Source organism: Xiphophorus couchianus, chromosome 17, assembly GCF_001444195.1.
Source record: "Xiphophorus couchianus chromosome 17, X_couchianus-1.0, whole genome shotgun sequence".
NCBI classification, from domain to species: domain Eukaryota; kingdom Metazoa; phylum Chordata; class Actinopteri; order Cyprinodontiformes; family Poeciliidae; genus Xiphophorus; species Xiphophorus couchianus.
This window is the reverse complement of record NC_040244.1, coordinates 4,335,416-4,356,165: the sequence shown is the minus strand read 5'-3', so window position 1 is coordinate 4,356,165 and position 20,750 is coordinate 4,335,416. Positions and strand designations below refer to the sequence as shown.

General features: G+C 37.0%; 1 protein-coding gene across 1 annotated transcript in view; it reads left to right on the top strand.

Annotated features, from left to right (window-relative positions):
- Positions 1–20,750, top strand: part of plxna4 (plexin A4) — a 326,516-nt gene that overhangs the window by 175,872 nt on the left and 129,894 nt on the right. Inside the window, exons 13-22 of the mRNA XM_028043958.1 lie at positions 2,615–2,766; positions 3,441–3,564; positions 4,659–4,795; positions 5,212–5,379; positions 6,178–6,271; positions 9,526–9,762; positions 10,076–10,222; positions 11,364–11,598; positions 11,767–11,909; positions 14,358–14,626. Coding sequence (XP_027899759.1) covers positions 2,615–2,766; positions 3,441–3,564; positions 4,659–4,795; positions 5,212–5,379; positions 6,178–6,271; positions 9,526–9,762; positions 10,076–10,222; positions 11,364–11,598; positions 11,767–11,909; positions 14,358–14,626 — 1,706 coding nt within the window. The remainder of the gene's footprint in view (positions 1–2,614; positions 2,767–3,440; positions 3,565–4,658; positions 4,796–5,211; positions 5,380–6,177; positions 6,272–9,525; positions 9,763–10,075; positions 10,223–11,363; positions 11,599–11,766; positions 11,910–14,357; positions 14,627–20,750) is intronic.

The window sequence follows — 20,750 nt, the reverse complement described above, 5'->3', positions numbered from 1 at the left end:
ACCTAATTAACACTGCAAAAGGATTCATGTTAATATTGTTTTTTTTATTTATCAGGTTAAAACCACAAAGGCCTGAGGCCTTTACAGAACATATACACTTATATATAATCAAATTACGTGTTGGGGTTTGTACAGATGTCAAATTCAACTACAGAGCCAATGACCTGCAACTTTAAGTTCCATGTTTGCTTCAATGCACCTGAATCAAAATATCAAGCAGAATCTTTTAGAATGTGATTCCATATTAAGGAGATAATTCAGCTGTTTGATTTCTGTGTCGACCCAGGAAAACCTCTAGAAGTTGCAGGACATTGGTCATTGAAGGAGTGAAGTTTGACACTTCTGGTCTAACACACAAAATCCATAAAAAATAGTTTGCTTTTGTTTTTTCTCTTTATGCAACAATTCAATTCACACACTGAATTGAAGGAATTGGACTTCAGTTTCACATGCTCGCAAATAATGTTAACCTAGAAAACTAAAAAATAATAAATAAAACACATGAATTCTTACAAAAAGAAAAAAAATGCTTTACACCCTTTGTGCCTCTGAAAGCAGTAAAGCCAGTCTGCTTCAGTCCATCACTGGGGCTCTGCAGTGTTTGTTTTCACTCAAAGCAGTGGATTTATTGAAGGAGATGGGACTGTATGTCTTTTTGCATCCCTGAGGCTGCAGTCAGGACATATTGCAGCCTTCTCATCTCCCCCATAAAAACTGTGAGCAATGTGGAGTGAGGACTTTCCCAAGACTAGCCAGCCTTTAATGCATTGTAATGCAATAAATTATAATGACATCTCCCACCAACAATATGAGAGAGTGACTCGCATATCAAGATAAAAAGAAAAGGAGAAGTGATTGTTTGCCTCTACGAAACCGTTAATTATCTTGTCAAAGTCAAAAATTTAATCAAAGCCATACTTTGTCTCCCTCCTTTTTTCTTTTTTCCTCCCCCTCTATTTCTCTTTAGTCAACCCTCTTAAGTCAAATATATTTTATAATGAATTGGGAGCCACAAGGCATTGTGTGCAATTTTTTTTAACTGAATGTATTGCAACCCTTTCCCAAATGGCTTTTTTCCATCAAGAAATCTGTAGGGATTATTATTAATCAGAGGCATTGAACAATTTCTTAACAATATCTCCTATTTGGCAGACTCCAGACTTCTTCATGACTTGGCTTAAACTTAGCTTAATATCCTTCCAAGTTCAGCTATTTCAAGTTGTTTTATTACACTACATTTTTAAATAATCAAACCATAGTAATTAATTTTTTTGATACTTTTAGTGTATGGAGTAGGTTTCTATAATATCTTAACAATGTTGTGCTCCAAGATAAACCCACTCATTTGCTCAGCACTCTACCTGCCATGTGAAAACCACAGGGGGGTCACTTTGCCACATATACACAGAGCTGAGAAATGGGAAGAGCTGCCATTGCAGCTGGCTCTGATCTGCAGCCTGGAGGACTTGTACTTGGCAGAGACTGATGGGGACAGACTACTCTGTCTCCGTTTGTAACATCTATCCATCTGGACAGGCTTGATGATGTGTACTCACCCATGCATGCCCCCACACGCACGCACACACACACTGCCTGGCCAAAAGGTAGTTTTGTAAGAAGTGGTAATGAATGTTGCAACCACATTACCTGCAATGAGAGATGCTTTTGATTACTGTGGTGATATCTCCCGATGTCAGGATCTATGTTGATCTGAGTTTATCTGACTATTGTAAACTTGAAATACACATTTAAAAAAGGACTTGATGTGGACCCCAAAGCTTCTTTAACCTCTGGAGCGTTCATTTTGTAGTTAATTGTCTCTTTATTTGGAATATGTGCGAACACAAACATTAGCACTTTTCCCCTGAAAGCTCAACAAACCAAGCCTAATTATTTGGTTTATTGCTCACCTTAGGGATCTATTGGTTCTGAATAGGTACTATGTTAATACACTGATTCCACAATCCAGCACTAATGAGCAGTGCATTTTTAGAAGAGCTCCTGCTCGTGGCATTTGGGAAGTAATTACTGTGGCAAGCAAAGAATGCTTGAGGTACTTATTGTCTTCAGAAGTAGTTAGTCAGTAGTTGACACTCTTAAAAATGATCAACTTTGCAATCTTGGTATTTAGTGCAGTGTCATAGTCATGCATTGCTGTGGTTTTCATATTTATTTGTTTTGTAAAACTTGACAATTGTATTGACAATATGGCTGAGGTCTCATTGGTTACTCAATAAAGTATTCAAACTAGAACTTTTTAACATTTGGTTGCTATCTGACCAAAATAATGTATGTAAAACATGCGGGTCCAGTTGATTGTTTTAGGGGTAACAGAGAAAAAAAAGGCTGTATAGTAAACGGTTTAAAAAATGTGAAAGGTTTGTGCTATCAGTGCTTTTGTACAATAAACTGACAGAAAGAGAAGATTTAAACTACATTGGATAACCTGTTAAGAGACAGATAAGAAGAGACTCAACCTCATTGGTATAAACATATCAACTCTGTCGCAGGATGAAGTTTTCACATTTTCTGCAAACTATTGCACAGAAAACACTTGTTTTAAATGTTTAAATGAGCAAAATTACAGAAATAATCAAGATTTGGATCCCAACAGATCAACCCTCTGCGAGGTCCCAGGGAAGGTGGCACACTTGTGACTATCCGTGGTGAAAATCTTGGACTGGACTTCAGAGAGATTCAGGGTAATGTGAAGGTGGCTGACGTGGACTGCACCCCCATACGTGATGGTTACATACCTGCGGAACAGTAAGTCATATTTTTAACTATAGAATAATTTAGCAATCAAATTCTCCTTCTTTTCGCAATGTACATTAATTACCACTTTTTACTTGAAATTATTGTCAAACTGATTTCATTTTTATATCCAAAACTATTTGAGAGGAAACTTGGGTGTGCATGAAGTGCATAAAACTTGAATACTAAGTGTACCTTGGAGCACAATTCATACATTTATCATTTCTAGTGACAAACACTCAAGCAGCTGCACATATATTTGTCCTTGCAGTCCAATAATCATTTTAGACATTTCTGGAGGTCAGATTTAGTTGACGTTCCAGTTTAATCCACAGCTAAGGCTTCTTGCAGGTGCCATCTGTCAAATTAGTTTAAAGTTGGCTTATCAACAGACACAGCGCTTCTGCTTAGAAAGAAAGTTGTGGGCCAGCACTTCCTTAGTAAGTGCTGACCCAGCAGAAGTAGCTGTAACTGAGGTCATATGCAAAAGGTAGACTTTTTGCTTTTTCTCCCTCAAGTTTACCAATTATAGGAGGTAAAGTTACTACCAAATGGTGCATCATATAAGGTTTTTCTCACAATGTAAGCTCTTCTTGATCAGTTTCCTCTTTACTTTGTTTCAAAGCTAAAATAATTTCAGTGTGAATTTCTATGCATTCTCTTGTAATTCAAATGTTTTCTTGCAGGATTGTTTGTGAGATGGGGCGAGCAGAGCTGAGCCAGTATACTGGGAACATACAGGTGTGTGTTGGTGTTGGAGCATGCAGACCAGAATTTATGGCAACATCATCCAAGTACTATTACTTTGTGGTGAGTGTTTATTTTAATTTGAGATTTTCTTTCATATCACAGTTTTAAAATTTTAGTCACATGATTGTAAAAAAAAAAAAAAACTCTGCACATGTGACTTACTGCGTTTTGACTTTCTTCCAGAATTGTATTCATTTTAGCGCCTTGATGTCAGGCGTTCTCTGTTCTCACAGGTGCTAATACTGTATATGTTGCGGTTTTGTGGCTCCGTTTCCACATGATAACTTTTCTCTCATGTGTGGATCAGTTGAGACACATGACTGGCACTCACTAATGAGTTTAAAATGAGGCAGAAAAGCTGATATTTCTAAAAGCATTTTCTGACACGAACTCATAAAGAAACACATTACACCCTCTGCTGTGTTCTTTCAATACTCTCCCAGCACACAGTCACCAACACAGTTCCACATTCTGGGATAAATTTCCAGTGGTTGCTTTTATGGACTTGTTTATATGCTAAAGTATCATTTTTACTGTTACCCTTCAAAGGATACTGGCCAAGGTTTATTTCTCAATGAGGCCCGTCTTCACAGAGGTATGAGATGCTACATCTAAACATGCAACACAACAGGCTTTAGATGGGACCATAAGAATGCCAGATGGCTTCATAATAGATTGGTGCGATGTCCAGCTTCGACTGGACTTGATTAACTACTGCTGTGGCAATTGTATAATGTTTCCAACATGTTATTGCCTGTGCCTATTGCCAGTGGGATCTGCGGCTACAGATTGTAGTACATTTTATCCAGTAATGTTCAATAAACAAGAATGATGAGATGGCTATTATGGCTTTCTGTCTAAACTTTTTCTGTGAAAAGGAACAGTTCTTTAAACAGATATGTTTTTAAATTTTTATTCTTTATTTTACTGCTTTTTGTGCTCTTGGTGCTAGGTGGTAAGTTAAGCTTCAAAACGCAGAAGCAAGATTTTTAAAAAAACCTTGTAGGCATTTTAAAAAATTAAAAATGCCTATCTCTTATTTTCATCAAAAGTTTAAAAACTTTTTTCCAGCCTTTTATCTGCAATATTTGTTTTCCTACATCAGCATGATTATTTTTAATGTGACTGATCTTACTATGCAACTCCCAACATAGATCCCACGAATTACCGGGCTGAAGCCGAGCCGTGGTCCAGTCTCCGGGGGAACAATTGTCAACATCACAGGCAGCCATTTGGATGCTGGGAGCAACGTGTCAATTATGTTTAAGGACCAGCCGTGCACTTACTTGAGGTTAGTGGGAACATGCCTCGGTTGACCCTGCCAGTCACTCTTCAAAGACTCAATTAAAAAGCTCAGTCAAAGTCGGTTTTCATCAAAGCGTAGGCAGTTAATGGCTCTGACAGTTCTGGTTCTGAGCTGCATAGAGAAAAATTAAAGTCATCTTGAAAAAGGTTGTATTATCAGTCTTCAAGCTGATGAGTTTATTCAATAACCCATGTACTCAGCTCCACATTATCATCCATGGTAACACACAGGGTTATTAAATAGTTTTTGTTTTTTAAATGATTTTGAAACTTTCAAGAGAAAAAACTATTTAAAAAAAGTTACATTATTACCTCTCAATGTCATCGTTTTTCTTAATGGTTCCACAGCGTTATCCATACATAGCAGTTTTATTTAGCTAATTCTGTACTGCTACTTTCTAGGAGGGGTGGACAGTGGCTAACCTGCCGAACACATGCCTCTCTGCATGGAATCGGGAGGGTATCTGTGTCTGTGAGCATAGATAAGGCCCAACTCCAGAAAGATCTGCAGTTTGAATATGTGGAGGATCCCACTATAACAAAGATTGAGCCAGAGTGGAGCATCTACAGGTATGTCACCAGGAAGAACGTATCTCTGTTGAACAGGCCTCAGGCTTATTAAGTTAAAATAAATGATTTAAAAATACCTTTAAAATTGTATACGTCTTAGTAAACCTACAGCATCTCTTTTGCATCCCACAGTTATTTGCTACATTTACACATCTTTATTTTTTTTTCATATTTTGTCAACTCATTTATTTTGATAATCCTTAAAACAATCAAGTGAAGGCAGTATGGTTCAACTGCAAACCTATCAAGACATGGCCATGATCAACTTGGTTAACTGTCTAAGGTCAACCAAGGTATGCAGAGTTATACTGCACAGCAGCCTTGCAGCATCTCCACAGCATCATGCTTTGGGGATGCTTTTCATCAGAAGGGTTACTGGAGCTGCTCAGAGTTGATGGATGGAGAAAAACACAGGTCAATCCTGGAAGAAGACCTGTTAGAGGCTGCAAAAGACTGGAGGCTAATGCGGACGTTTAATATCCAGCATACTTCTGAAGTATGTTACAGAAGTATGTGTCTGTAACATACTTCCACAGCTGCTGAGGAATTGCTTTTAATCAAAAACTGGCCTCATCAGTAGACAGTTTTGAAAGAAATTAACATGTGATGACAGTTAAAATTGACTATTTAGAAATGTTTCCATCCAATCTGACTGAGTTTGAGCTACATATTGCTACATAATACATAACGAGTTGGTGGTTGTAAGGAAATGTGAAAAGGTTCAAGGCATACTTTAGTAATTTGTATGTCAAATCACAATTTGTCAAAACAATCTCTGAAATATTGCCTGTTTTTCAGTGGTCATACTCCAGTGATGGTAACAGGAACTAACCTGGACATCATTGAGACCCCAATCATAAGAGCTAAATACAACAGCCAAGAATCGCTCAGCGTAAGTAACTGCAAAACACCAATATTGCTTCATCTGAAATGAAAGAGGTTAAAATGTTTTTATTTTTAATCTATAATGAAAATACATTGACTGCATGTTGTGTCTGAGTATGCACAAATAATTTTTGAAGGATGATTTTTTTTCTCATGTTTCTGTTTAGTTATGTTTGTTAGAAAAATTATCCTCCTGTTCATTTACTCATGAGTTTATTTTACAAGTTATGTTTTCATATTATTCTTTTCATATTATTCTTTTTATATTATTACTCTCATATTATTCTTCTTTTTATATGTACTTAACTTCTCTTTCTTTTGTAGTATATTATTAACTTTGTTTAGGATGGTTGCTTGGAAGCTAAAAACGTTAAACATTCATGTGTTATTAGTTCCATATGTAACTGATTAGTTGTGGTCAGTCACATGCCCTTGTAAGGGCATGTCCATAGGAGGTTCCAGAATGTGAAGACGGTTGGTCAATTCTCTGTGTGAAGAAGCCCAACCTCCTTTTTCTATACAATAAAGAGAAATGCAAAGAAAGATCTAGCAGAATTGATTTCAGACAGTGTCTGACAGCGATTCGTCGCGTCTGTTCTCAATTCTCCTATTCTGCAGAAAAGAAAAGAAAAGAAAATAAACCTAATCTCTGTCTCTGGCTGATTCTTTGCAGGTTATGACAAAATAAACCTATCAATGTTTGTCTTCATATTTAATGCTACAAATTGAATAATAAGCTGTCTGCACACCACATATTCCTGAACTTCTTTTGGATACAGGACCAGTACATGAAATTAAAGTTTGTAATTTTAATCTTCTGAAACGTAGGGCAGGGGTTTGAAAGTGTTCATTTTAATTCACAAATTCCAGGTATTTTAATTCAATTAATTGCATTTTTAATTTTTTTTTCTTTGCATAGAAAAATTTCAATGTATGCATATATTTGTGGCTTGTCAATAATTTGTGCATTTTTGATAAGCCAGTAAATTCGATCACATGGCATGCTGGAAAAGACTATTGTTGTGCAATGACCTTTCACAGACACAAATCTAGCCTAGAATAGTATCTCAGTGAAATACATATTACAGCAAGCACAGACATCCCCATCGATGATGTCAGGACTCACAGTTCACATTAAAGAAGCATTTTTTCAAAATGTTACAAATCAGGGGTTCCTGAAACACTTAAAATCCTAATGGGTAAAATAGCATATTGCACCAATCTAATGCTTGAATAACGCAAGTGAATGAATTAAAAACAATATTTTGTTGTTGAGCTAAGATGTCTCCGATTCAATAATTTCACAGCAAAGGAGGTTTTTCAATAGAAAGTGTTGCTTATTTTGTCAATATTAAGCTTTACAGACTTTGCAATCAGCAAGATTAAATATTTTAATCAGGTTTCACCACTACTAAAAAGCTTTTAATCACATCACTTTTTCTTGCAAACAAAAAGAAGAAACTTGTGACAATATGCCAAAAATAATATAACTGTAATCTGCAATTTTCTCACAGAAAGCTGGAGAAAGTCATACAAGAGTTTGTTTGATCTCACTGAAAGAAGAGGGGGACAAAAGGTTGTAATGCTATCCATCTTCATGGTTCATTTGAGCGTGACTTTGCAGCACGTTTAACATCTGTGCTCACACTCACATGAGCTGGGTATTGTGTCTAAAGGTAACTGTCGCCATCTAGTTTGCCTCACATCTTCCTGTTGAGTGCGACACTAAGATGGGTGTAGATGAGAAGAAAAAAGAAACGGAATCAGACATATAAAGGGATTTTAGTGACATTTCTCCAAAAACAGAAGCATTTTTCTCTTTTCCTCCCCTACATTCTGGTACCCGACATACCGTTGCATTATACATGTCAGTAATGTCCTGAAGACCTTGCAGGATTTGTCAAGTCTGATGTTCAAGGAGCCAATTACAGTGACAAGTAATAGTTTGAATGACTGCATGGCAGGGGTTATTGTGGAGATGTGAGATGTCTGTGAGGGAGACCTGTGCTGCAGGTTGATTTGTCAGTGTCCTGACAGGCAGAGAGGAATGGAGATGTAAGGAGGATATAGAAGGGCATGGGGCATTAAAGTGATAGATCAATCTGTCATTGTTAGTAAGACTCACTTTAAGTAGAATAAAGAAAAAATAAATATTTAAAATTGTTTCATATATCAAATGTGAGTCAACAGCTAAGACAAGTATAAAAGGACAGGACAAGAAAAGAAAATATAGAAATTTGGCTGATGTTGGACAAAGAAAGAAGAGATTGTGTCGAAAAGGGAAAGATCACAGGATGAAGTGAAGATAAGCTGGGGAGGTCTTTTTAGAGGCTAATGAAGGAAAGGTAAAACTCAGTTATCACTCCTGAATCTTCACACATCCTGATCTGCTAGTGATGAATCTGCATCCTGTGTCTAGCTGTACATTATTTTATCACCACCTCTGAAATAAGACTCCAACAGGTTCTACATTAGACTTTTTAAAATCTGCCCTTTTTATTTGTAGGAGTTAAAGAATTGAACACCTGAAGTTGGAAAGAGTGTTTATCATGTTCAACTGAGCAATTCAAGAAATAATAAATGAATTAAAAGGAATGAATAGTGGCAAATTTCATATTTCTGTCTTTAAGATAAACTGTCAACACAATATGTAAATTAAACCACCTAATGTTTGTGGTACTCAGATATATGCCAATTGAAACAAACTCAATGTCCTAAGCATATTATGTTTTCAAGACTTTAGTATTTTTAAAGCTGGATTGATCATCAGTAAAAATTAAGTGTATTTTAATCATTTCAATATTTTGGGTCTGGTATCTTTAAAAATTTATATATCAATTTCTATTAGTATATTAGCAGTAAGATGTTACAAATGTAATTATATTTAAATACATTGAAGTAAAACAATGTCTTATCGTGGTATATTTGATATGCGATGTTTTAGTTTTTCCTAAAAATAAAAAAAAAAGCCAAGCATATGCTGATGTTTGAAGCAGGATTGTTAACTATTTATTCAAGAAATATGGCCATACTGAGGCACACATGTTTATGTAGAAGGAATCAGGGAAGATTATTGAAGCAGCCCATTTTACAGAGAGATATTTCACAAACTAACTGAAACTAAACCAAATTGACAGGGAAAGAGGATCGTGTGAGGAGTAAGCAAAACAAAAGGAAATTATTTTAAGACTTGTAGTTGTTGGGTCAAGAACATGTATATACCTGCAAACTTAAATTTTCCTCCAACTTTGTGTCCTCAAGATGTGTCAGGTGCTGAGTTCCACAACTATGCAGTGTCAGGTTCCAGAACTGTCCATAAGCCTGGCCAGGCAGCAAGTACCAGAAAAACCCGATGAGTTTGGCTTTAAAATGGACGATGTGCAGTCACTGATGGCCCTCAACAACACCAACTTTATCTACTACCCCAACCCTGAATTTGAGCCACTTAGTCCCTCTGGTGTCCAAGAGCTTAAGCCTGGGTCACCAATCATACTAAAAGTAAGTCGATCAACATCTTCAATACACTTTTTCTTGTAAACTTTGATTTAGTGAATATGTTCTGTATGACAAATTGAGCTCACAGCATTTTTGTCAAACCTGTTTATAGCAATATTGGTGTGTTGTGAGTGGTTTGTGTCTGAACTAGTCAGGACATCTGGAGCAAAATTCACTTTTAAAATATTAAAGTAAACCTAACATCCTGTATTTCAAACTATATATAATCTGAACAAAATGACTAGGTTTGACAATTGACTGCATTGTTATTTTTATAACTGAACACTTGAAAATAACGCATGAATTGTCTTTGCAGGGACGAAACTTTCTTCCGCCAACTAATAGTGGGAATGGAAAGTTGAACTACACAGTCCTGATTGGAGACAAACCCTGCATGTTAACAGTGTCAGAGAACCAGCTTCTTTGTGAGTCACCCAACCTGACTGGTCGCCACAAAGTCCTGGTAAGTGGTAATGTAGCATAAACTAATGTCTAGACTCTGCTGGAAAGGAAAACAGTCTTAGAAATCAATTGAAAGATTTAGAGACAGACATTCTTTGTTTTGCCATCTTTCCATTTGTCTGCTCTCATACTGAGCGTGGTTCTAATCCAATCAGCCACGTGGTTCCTGTTGGTACCCACAAGCAGACGAAAGACAAACAAATAACCCTTCAATAAGAAGAATTACAGCCAAAGCAAACTCAATAAAGATTCCATTTGTGGCTTTAAGAGAGACCACTTTGAGCAAAGCATTTCCTGATATTACCACCTGAACCCCGCATCGCAGGAAGATAAAAACACATCACTGTAAAATAAACAGGAGTGTGTAGACGCTTCCATCTATGACTCTCTCTGTAGTTTGAACTTCAGTTTGATCAATTGAAATATTATTTGTTAGAAGTCTAAACTTACAGGAAACATTTGGTGAAATCTTTGATATGTTTTGCATTCAGTATGAGATGTTTTTATATTTCACTAAAAAGGTAACTAAAGTTATGCATGGATGGGTCTCCATACAGCATGGATATTATTGGTTAGGTCTGGATAGCAATTGAAAAAAAAACCCTACATGTTCCAATGTCTAAACATTTAACACATTTACTCGTCTGTTCATCTAAATCATTGTCCAAACTTACTTCTGTACAATGAGAAGCATCAGTTTGTCAATCCTACTAACCATCACTTTCTCCCTCAAACCACCTATATGTTTGTTCATACTTCTGTCCATCCAGTGATTGGGCCTATTTGTTTTTCCATTTATTCATCTTACTAACCAACCAACCATTAGTTTGCCCAATTATCCATTCAAACAACTAATACTTTGTCCATCCGTCTATCAACAAAGTCTTTAGTTTGTGTATCCGTCCTTCAAACTAACCATGATTTGATCCATTCATTAGTTCCAACTTTAAACTTTGATCACTGTTAAAATATCTCCCATACATGTGAAGTGAAATTTTGTATGAATATGTTTATTATTGGCTATGAATGAGCTCTTTAAATTTTTGTCTGAAAAATATGAAAGAAGTTTGATTTTGAAAATGTCTAGGAACTTTTTTTAAATAAAATTGTTGTAACACATTCTTATATTTTTCTGTGACAAGGCACGTGTTGGCGGTATCGAATTTTCCCCTGGTGTGGTCCACATCACATCTGACAGCCCACTCAGCAGCACGGCGATCATCGGCATCGCTGCAGCTGGTGCATTGCTCATCTTTTTCATTGTGGTGGTCCTGATCGCCTACAAGCGCAAGTCTCGTGAAAGTGACCTGACTCTGAAGAGACTACAAATGCAGATGGACAACCTTGAGTCACGTGTGGCACTGGAGTGCAAAGAAGGTAAAACCTTCACATAAATCGGCATTCCTTTATTTTATGACATTTGACTTGTCATCAATGTTATAAGCTTTGAATAAACAAGTTTTGTGTCAAGATAGTAACAGTTTCTTGGCTGAACAAATATACAACAAATAGGTACATTGACACAAAATGCTTGTCATTTTCCAGCTTTTGCAGAGCTTCAAACAGACATTCATGAGCTCACCAGTGATCTAGATGGAGCAGGAATCCCCTTTCTAGACTACAGGACTTACACCATGAGGGTCCTTTTTCCAGGCATTGAGGAACATCCTGTACTGAGAGATCTGGAGGTAATAGATAACCTTTGAATATTTGAGTAAAGTGTCTTTTAAAAAGAGATGATTAGATTTAAATTCTAGCACTGATGCTGTGTAATGAGTTTTAAAGACATCTTTTCAGTAAATGTGCTTGCTATTAAATTTGTAAAGCAAAATGTTTCAAGGTTTTTTCTGTACATTTTCAAGGGAAAACTAGTTTTTCACTCTGTTTCCTTGACATAGCACATAAATAAATATGACTCATTTTCTTCAGTCTTCATCAACCAGCAGTGTAATCCAATTAGCCCTTTTGGAAATGAGATCAAAATGAGCAAACAAATTATCAGTGAGGTGGGTCGCAGTAGGTGAAATTAACGCAGATGTTGGCTGTTGTTGCTATCTCGTAAACAAAAGCCCTCTGATAGCTGACAGAAGAGGTATTTCAAAGCAAACAAGATAGACTTCAAATCAAAACTGTGAAATCATTAATAATGAAAAATGACATGAGATGGTAACTGGGTGTGTTTTTTTTTTTCTTATCCCCAAAACCAAATTAAAAGTCAATCATCAGGAGAAATGAAAAAATGAAAAAAACATGAAGTCATTTATCCTCACTGGTGACTTTGACTGACAACTATAATTGAACAGGTCATCTTGTTCCATTACAATAACGATGGGCCCCTATTTCACTGACTTCAGAGTTAACTATCACATCCCTGATGAGAATTTCCCACTAATAAGCCATATTAATTATGTTTTAATTGGCATAAATATCAAACTACAGTATATGAAGAGTATTATGTGGAAAAAGAACATAATGGAAAAACTGCGTGGCTATTGATGACCACCTAATTATTATTGATGCACCGAATAATTTAAAGCCAAGTGCTGATGAGGAGCTGTATAAAGGAAGATTATGGAGCTTTTCTTGAGTTAACCCATAGAAAATTCTTAGCACTAAAATATTTCTGATGTTTTCTCTTTGTTGTTGTTGTTTTTTACATTTAAAAATTAGCATATTAAATAGTACTCAAATAATTATTTTGCCTTTTTAAAATAGTCATACTCCTGGATTTTTCATTTCTACAATGCATTTTATGATGGATCAATATAAATCCATGGAAGAAAAATGGTAACTAGTTTATGAAATAGCTGATAAATAAAGTTCTAGAAATGGACTTTGCTTAACCACATTTTGTTGCAATTAAAGTTGGAGCCATATAGTGGTATTTCTAGCTTTGCACATCTATAGTTATAGTGGATGGAAAGCGTCTGTTAACATCAGTTTTGCAACAGATTCTCTTTACATTTCTTTACTCTAACCAAATTCCCTGTCTTGAAGTATAGCAACAGCGCAGCAATATAGTGGAGATAATGTGTTGAGGTGAGGTAACATCTTGTGTGAAAAGTTAAATGTTTCTTTTCTAACATTTCCTTTCTACATTAATCTAAGAGATTAATTAGGTTTGTAGTGTTGTAATTTATTGTAAAATGCAATTTTTAAGTGTATAATTCATACACTGGTAATGGTATAAAAACTAATTGCAGGAGTTTTGACTATTAAGGAGACAGAAAACCTTACACTAATTTAAAAAAAAATGAAAATCCTGCACTCACAAACGACTAATATTCCAACACTTCCAAACACAGAAACACATTCTGACAAGCTGCATAAAATTAGACTTTCAACTGAACAATAGCTCCCAGCAGATTACAACCACCTCAAGGAAAAGGTAGAAAGACGGAACATATGTGGGCTGACAGCTGCATTTGCTGCAAAGCAATGCCGTCTTACCCAGAGTGCTACTGACAGATAAAAAACATAATCTCCTAAGGTGCTGTTTATGAAGAAATGGGGGGGAAAGACACACATGTTGCAAGTTACAACTATAAACAGTGCTGGGATGGTGTGGGCTCAGATGAGAAGAATTCACAGTTCTGCACTGCCTTTCAACTTGCATTAATATGGAACACGGTGCCATCGAAATAATAAACACTCCCTACTGAGGCCTGGTGTTTTTTAGACTTTATTCTCAACCTTCAGATGAAACCTGACAAAAGCTTGAAAATGTTAAAGTCCTCATCTCCCTAGGTTCCTGATTTTCCCCCCCTTTTCAGTCGTTTATTTCCTATTTCAATTGTTCTTTCCAAGGATTTAATTGCTAAGGCATGATTATGTAAGAAAATTGTACATTCATTCATTGGTTAGGATTATTTAAAACATGGCTTTCGTTTGTTTCTGGTTTTACAAACGCAGCTGTAAGTGACCTTAATATTATGTAAATGAAGTTGCTATATTCCTCTTAAAAAGACAAAAAAAACTTTGTTTAACTTGGAGGACAGAGCACTAATAATAAATTCAAATGAGTCTGTGACTAATTAGGTATATGTATCATTGTCTTGAATATGCCAGTTTGAATCTGCACATTTTGCCTGCTTTTGAAATTTCTAATGCTTTTCATTTCTCTTGTTTTGTCCCAGGTGCCAGGTTACCGCCAGGAGCAAGTGGAGAAGGGGCTGAAGCTCTTTGGCCAGCTCATTAACAACAAAATATTCCTGCTGTGTTTTATTCGCACTCTGGAGGCCCAGCGTGGCTTCTCCATGAGGGACCGTGGCAACGTGGCCTCACTGATCATGACCGTGCTGCAGAGCAAGCTGGAGTACGCCACCGATGTCCTGAAGCACCTGCTGTCTGACCTGATAGACCGCAACCTTGAAAGCAAAAATCACCCCAAATTGCTGCTTCGCAGGTAATTAGCCTTCTCTAAGTGAGCGGACTTTGTAGGCAGCACTTCTTCACAGGTGGCCTCATTCCCACGGCTGACAAGAGACATTTATGACTTACTTTGTTTGCTTAATGCCTTAATTTTTCCACTGTTCCTCATTTGCAGAAGTTTAAATGAACTCATCATGAACATGAACCTCATAGCAATTTGCAGCTTTGAAATTATTTCTTTGAAATTTTCTTTTTTCTGGAGGGAAGTGATTGTACAACTTGAGTTATTTTCCACATTGGGCCACAACTTTACATACAAGAACAAATAAATACATAGAAAACCTTTATTATTAGATGAAATTATCTCCTGTCGATCTCCTCAACTTCACAGTTGATATTTGATCACAGAATTGGTAGAGTTCATTGGAATAGTTTGAAATACCTACATTATTAATCAAGAAAAGACATCATGATGTTCACCTGGCTCAAAACACAACACACTAACCACATATTTTAGCACCACTAGCTTTCCATATCATTAGCAAGAGCTGGCAGGTACCTCTCCAGCTTCTTCATGCTGTTTAAAATGTTGGGAAAAGTTGTATGAAATTGGAATTACGGTACTTAGTTAAAAAGCACACTTCAAAGTTAAAAAAAGTTAAATGTTATTTGTCTTTCAACATGTAAAGGTCACAAGTTGCTTTACAATACACTGATGAAAGAACCTAGTATAAAAGCTATTTAGTAAACCAAAACCAGATTTAAAAGGCTCACACTGACTTCTTACCTCATATTTCTAGTTATAGTGTGTCTTGTCTTTTCCTTTAGTATTTGTTTGGATTTTCCACAAGGATAGTTGTCAACAGCTGCTCTTTTCTCAGTCTTGTTGAGTGAAATTTGCTTCACAGTGGACAGTGACGGTGGTTTTTGTAAACTGTGACGAGCCCAATTTGATGCGTCATGTATGTTTGGCACAACATCCAGTGTCACCATACCTGCAATAAAACATGGTGATTGCACCATCATGTTCTGTAGTTACTTCCCTCAACTGAAACTTGGGTTTGTTGACAAGATGGACAACACACAAGTCAGTTCTGACCCCAAACCTTCTGCTATTTTTTAGCATCCCAGTGTGTCTAAATATAAATCAAAAGATTAGTTTCACCACAAGAGGTTATATAAGCGTCTGAGCAGCACTGCTGTTTTGTTGTTTGTGGGAAGAGATGCAGATGAAAGGTTTACAGTGGATATGTGAGCTCTCAGGAACCAAAGGCTACATATGCTTCTCAGTGTTCCCTATCTGTGACATGTTTGGATTAACTCCTGTGACCTTGAATCACTGGCTCAGAGTCAGAAACATCAGAGCGCATTGCTATGCACATCATTAGCCAAATAATTATAATTAATTAGTAGCGAATCCAATTTCAAATTGCTCATGAGGAAAGAAAAACTCATTCATGAAATAAGGGGGGGAAAAGATTATAAATGGCTCTCTGACACAATCACAGTCCTCTGTTGGATTTGTAGTCAAAGCCTGAATGGCATGCACTTGAACACAGCTCTGTATGTGAATATGCGTCCTGCCTGCGGTGTTTGGTAAATGTGGTGATTACGGTTACGTGAGTAAACCAGCTTCTTCATAGCTGTTGTTTATGGGGTTTGTGCGGACAGCTGCATACGTCTGAGCACATAGTAAATGTTTTTTTTTTTCTTTTTTTGCTTACAGGTTGTCAGTCAAGCCTCGACACCTCCAAATGATTTGACAGGCATGAGATAAATTAAGTTGTCCGTCGCATTTCAATTCAAATTCAGAGTCTCTCTCTGGCTGCAAACACTCATGTTTTCTGCCAATAAAGACAAATGCATAAACGCAACATGGAAAAGGCAGACAGGGCTGAAATTAATCGTGCTCACTCTGCTGTCCAAGAGACAGTGGGCATGTTTTTCTTGTTGAAGTATGTTTAGACTCTGAGAGGTGATGCAGAGAGATGTAGCTGCCTGTGTAGAAATCCTAATTAAAGTGCTTTGTAAGATTATTCCACAATTTTTGGTTTACTCTTTAAACTTACGGTTTGAAATCAAGATATGATTTGCTCCAAACAGTGACTAATCAAAACACATTCTTACTGTAGCCATCAAGTCTTTTTGTTTATTCCTTCTTAAATGTGATAGCCTTGTCTAGTTCTAACAGCATGGCATATGAACATCATGCAAACTGATTTATTTTTCCACTGTTCATTTGCAAGTTTTGACTTTTATACAGCAAACTTAACTCTAAAGCCACATGTTTTTTATTAAGACCAGTAACAATAATGCATGCCTAAAGGTAAAGTAATGAAAACGGAGTACATGAATGAAAGCAATGTCTGGTCATTCAGTAAACACATGTCAAATTCCTTAGAAGGAATATTGTTTTTTTTTTTGTTGTTTTTTAAAGTCATTGTGAATAGGAACTCACTGCTTTTAATACATTTAATTTATGCAATCGACCAACACAGAATATTGCACACTTGTTTTGCATGGTTTATAAAAATATCTAGAAATAAAAATCTAAAAGATGTGATGTACACAGACACAGCTGACATCTGGAAGTAGGTACTCTGTCCAAAAGAGACCAAAACTGAACAGTTTGGTGTACATGCCAAACGGTTTGTGTTGCACTGGCAGCATCATGTTTGGGGATGCTTATCTTGAGAAGGCAAGGAATCTGGTCAGAGCTGATGTGGAAAGACCTAAAAATGTTATTCTCCATCCAATCAGACTGAACTTCTCCTGTTAAATACTGCAAAAACAAGTGGGCAAAATGTTGAGTCTGTAGATCTTCAAAGCTGTTAGACATGCCCAATAAGATCTAATGGGGGCTGACTGGCTAACTTTAATATCTATCAAATTTCTTCCTCTTTACATTTCTTCCTCTTTACAATCATATTGGTTTATCACATAAAATCAAAATATATTGATGTTTTTGATTATAACAAAACATTTGAGTATTAATTACTTAATGAAGTACTATAATTGCAGTCTGGTTCCTCAGAGATTGGTGTAGCCACAAAGCAATAGAGCAACTTCAGATGGCAATAAATGGAACAGGAGGCATGCCATAAAGAACTCAGTGAGGCAGTCAAGGACAGTAAAGACACTTCTAGCTTTGTTTGAAGTGAAGGAAGTTGAACGCCGAAGTCAGCCCTTTGATCGCTATTTTTTATGAGCCACAAGAGCCATGGTTGTGCTATTTCTGCAAATCTATTTCTGCATATTGGATGGAAATTAAGACCGATCAACAACCACGGAATAAAAATGCAAAGCACATTTCTCCTCCTTGATGACAACAGAGAGAAGAAAAACCTGGGGAAAATGCCAGCGCATGCTGACTGCACAGAAGGGAAAACACATGTTCACATCACATCCACACTCAGGTTGATTTCCCAATTGTCATACATATGATGGCGATGGCCGCTGATCATATCGTTGCATCCCATTATTCCTCCTTAAATCTTCTGCTTCACCAACCCAGCATGAATTTCAGATCTGATATGGCAAGCTATGCCACCCTGTAGTCTGTGCTGACTGGTGTGTCCTTGGTTAGCAGATAAAAATAGCCTTGATTCATACACACAAACTTGAAAGCTTAAACAAGGGAGAATTCACCCCCTTTCTCTTATTTTTATCTATCTTTAATTTGTTGAATGCCTGTAGCTTTCTCTCTTTTTTGTGTTTGCTCATTTCGGTGTTACTTTACTTTTCTTTCTGCCTCTGTTCGCTCTTCACAGCTCTCTTCCTGTCTGTCTAAGCTTATCACATGTGTAATGTCGGACCTACCTGTATGTCTCTTTCGCTGTCCTACACTCGTGCTCTCAATCTATATTCCCAGCCCTTTCCTCCCCTTCCCTGTTTTCTTGATTGCTAAATCAATGCTTAAAGTGCGCGAGCTCTGGCATGGGATGTGAGCACAGCTCCCAACAACCTCCTCTTCCAAGAAACGTGTGTGTGTATGCGCTTCTCTCCTCGCTCCACACACAAGCTCACATCCTTCCATCTGTCCCATCTCAACCTGTGCTGAAGCACAACCACCAGGCAAGCTAACTAACGAGAGCCTTCCACAACCATCTGTCGTATTGCTTCCTGCATTCTACTCCTTTAACTTCTTTCTAAGCTCCATCTCTCCATCTCTCTTGCTCTTCCTGTCACACAGAGCTAAACACCCTCCCCCTCTGCCTTAAGTTTTATTTGGCTGCAGTTTAGGCATCATAATATTAGTTCTGATTATGGTCAAGAGGACCCAATATGCTTATGTGTTAATCACAGCAATACCCTCCAGCACAGAGACCCCATCAGCATGCAGGTGGACAGGCCTCGCTGTAGGTCCATATGGATAATGTTGGTTGATAGAAAATGATTTTAGTCCTAATTTTTGAGTGTGAGAAATAAATAGATAACTGAGCACATGCATCAGCAAGAGAGTGATGGATAGCAGTATTTCCTCACTGTGAAAACATTGTGGCATACTGGATGACTTGCATTCTTCACCCACACAAAGCCAAAGTATGAAATGAAAAAAGTTGGTTTGGCATGTGACTGAAACCAATCCAGAAATTAAACTTTTCATTACCTTCTCTCAACTTCATTTAAATATTTTTAGGTTGGTGGGTCACTGGTATACACTGAACTACCAAGGCTTTAAATACTTCATTTTAAAAGAAATTGATTATCTGTTCCTGGGGATTGGTGTTCGTTTAAAGAGATGCAGGAAAATTGACAGTCATCTCCTACTCTATGCAGCATCTCATGATACAGCAGCATCTCTACCCCATCTGTCGTTGAGGCACTGCGGGCCAGCTGCCTGAAAAAGGGGAGCTGCAGTTTTTCCTAGTTCGTGTGGAAGAAAAATCTAACAGCTTGGCAATATTTTCTGTTGGAAAGTACATGGTCTAATTATCACTTTTATTACAGTACTGCTGCTTCAAAACGTCACTTGGTAAGCTATAAACAAGATGTCTGTTAAGCAGCTGAATTCAGAGTGACTACCCTACTAATTAACAATAACAATAAATATAATTGTTAATTCTATATTTCAAATTCTCAAATTCAAAATAACAAAAAATAAACAAATTGCATATCCATGCAGTGTTCCACCTGTGACCCTTAGAAATAAGAAAACATTATTTTAAAAATTGCCATTGAAAGTATATTTACCAACAAATTTTTCTCAAAATTCTTTTATATACGGCAGTCTCCTATAAAGAAATCTTTATTGTATTTTTTCCCTACGCAGTGAAAATGTCTATTTAAAATGTTCTCTTTTACATATACACATTTGCTTTAGGTTACTATAAAATATTATTTAATATTATTTATTCAATGACATACGCCATGTCATTTGCATCAGCACAACAAATGTTGGGCAAAAAAGAAGTACAGAATATCCAGGGATATTTGAACCGTCGGATAACAATATGGTATAATGTTAGCAATAGCAAAAATAATTGACACTTTTTATGTGAGAGTAAAATAATTTAGATTGTTTTGTATTATTCTACCACAAAAAACCATGGTAAAATAAGATGCCGAATTAGCCTGGTTATGTCTTCCCTGCTTGAATCAGCTAATCTACTATGCACACATGCAGTATTATACAAAATATAAAAACACAACACAGGAGGAAGGGTGCTATCTTTTAAATTTTTACTGTCTGATCCCCCACTGTCCCTCTTTAATCAGAGATACCTAAATACTCCCATGTCTCCTGGGTTCTAGATCCTTCCAAGCGTCCACTGGCCCGTCTGATTGACTGCCAAGTGGGCAACGCCTGGCCATGCCAACAAGGCACGGCAAATTTCAAAAGATTAACCCAAACATAGGTTGCTGTGTTTGGATTATTAGCTGAGGAGAGGTTGGGATAAGATTGTCTTAAAACGGTGTAATACCAGACACAAACGTTAGATGTTGAGAAGATCCATCACAGTGCTGATTTTTATCACGGCTCCCAATAGAGAGTGCTGAGTGAGAATGAGCATAAGCTAAATGGTGGGAGTGTGCCAAGGCTTCTTATTACTGCTGGGCTGGCACCCGCTGCCATTCGCACACACACACACACACACACACACACACACATACACCCGTGATAAAGAGTAGTGAGCACAAGGGCTAATTTTTGAATA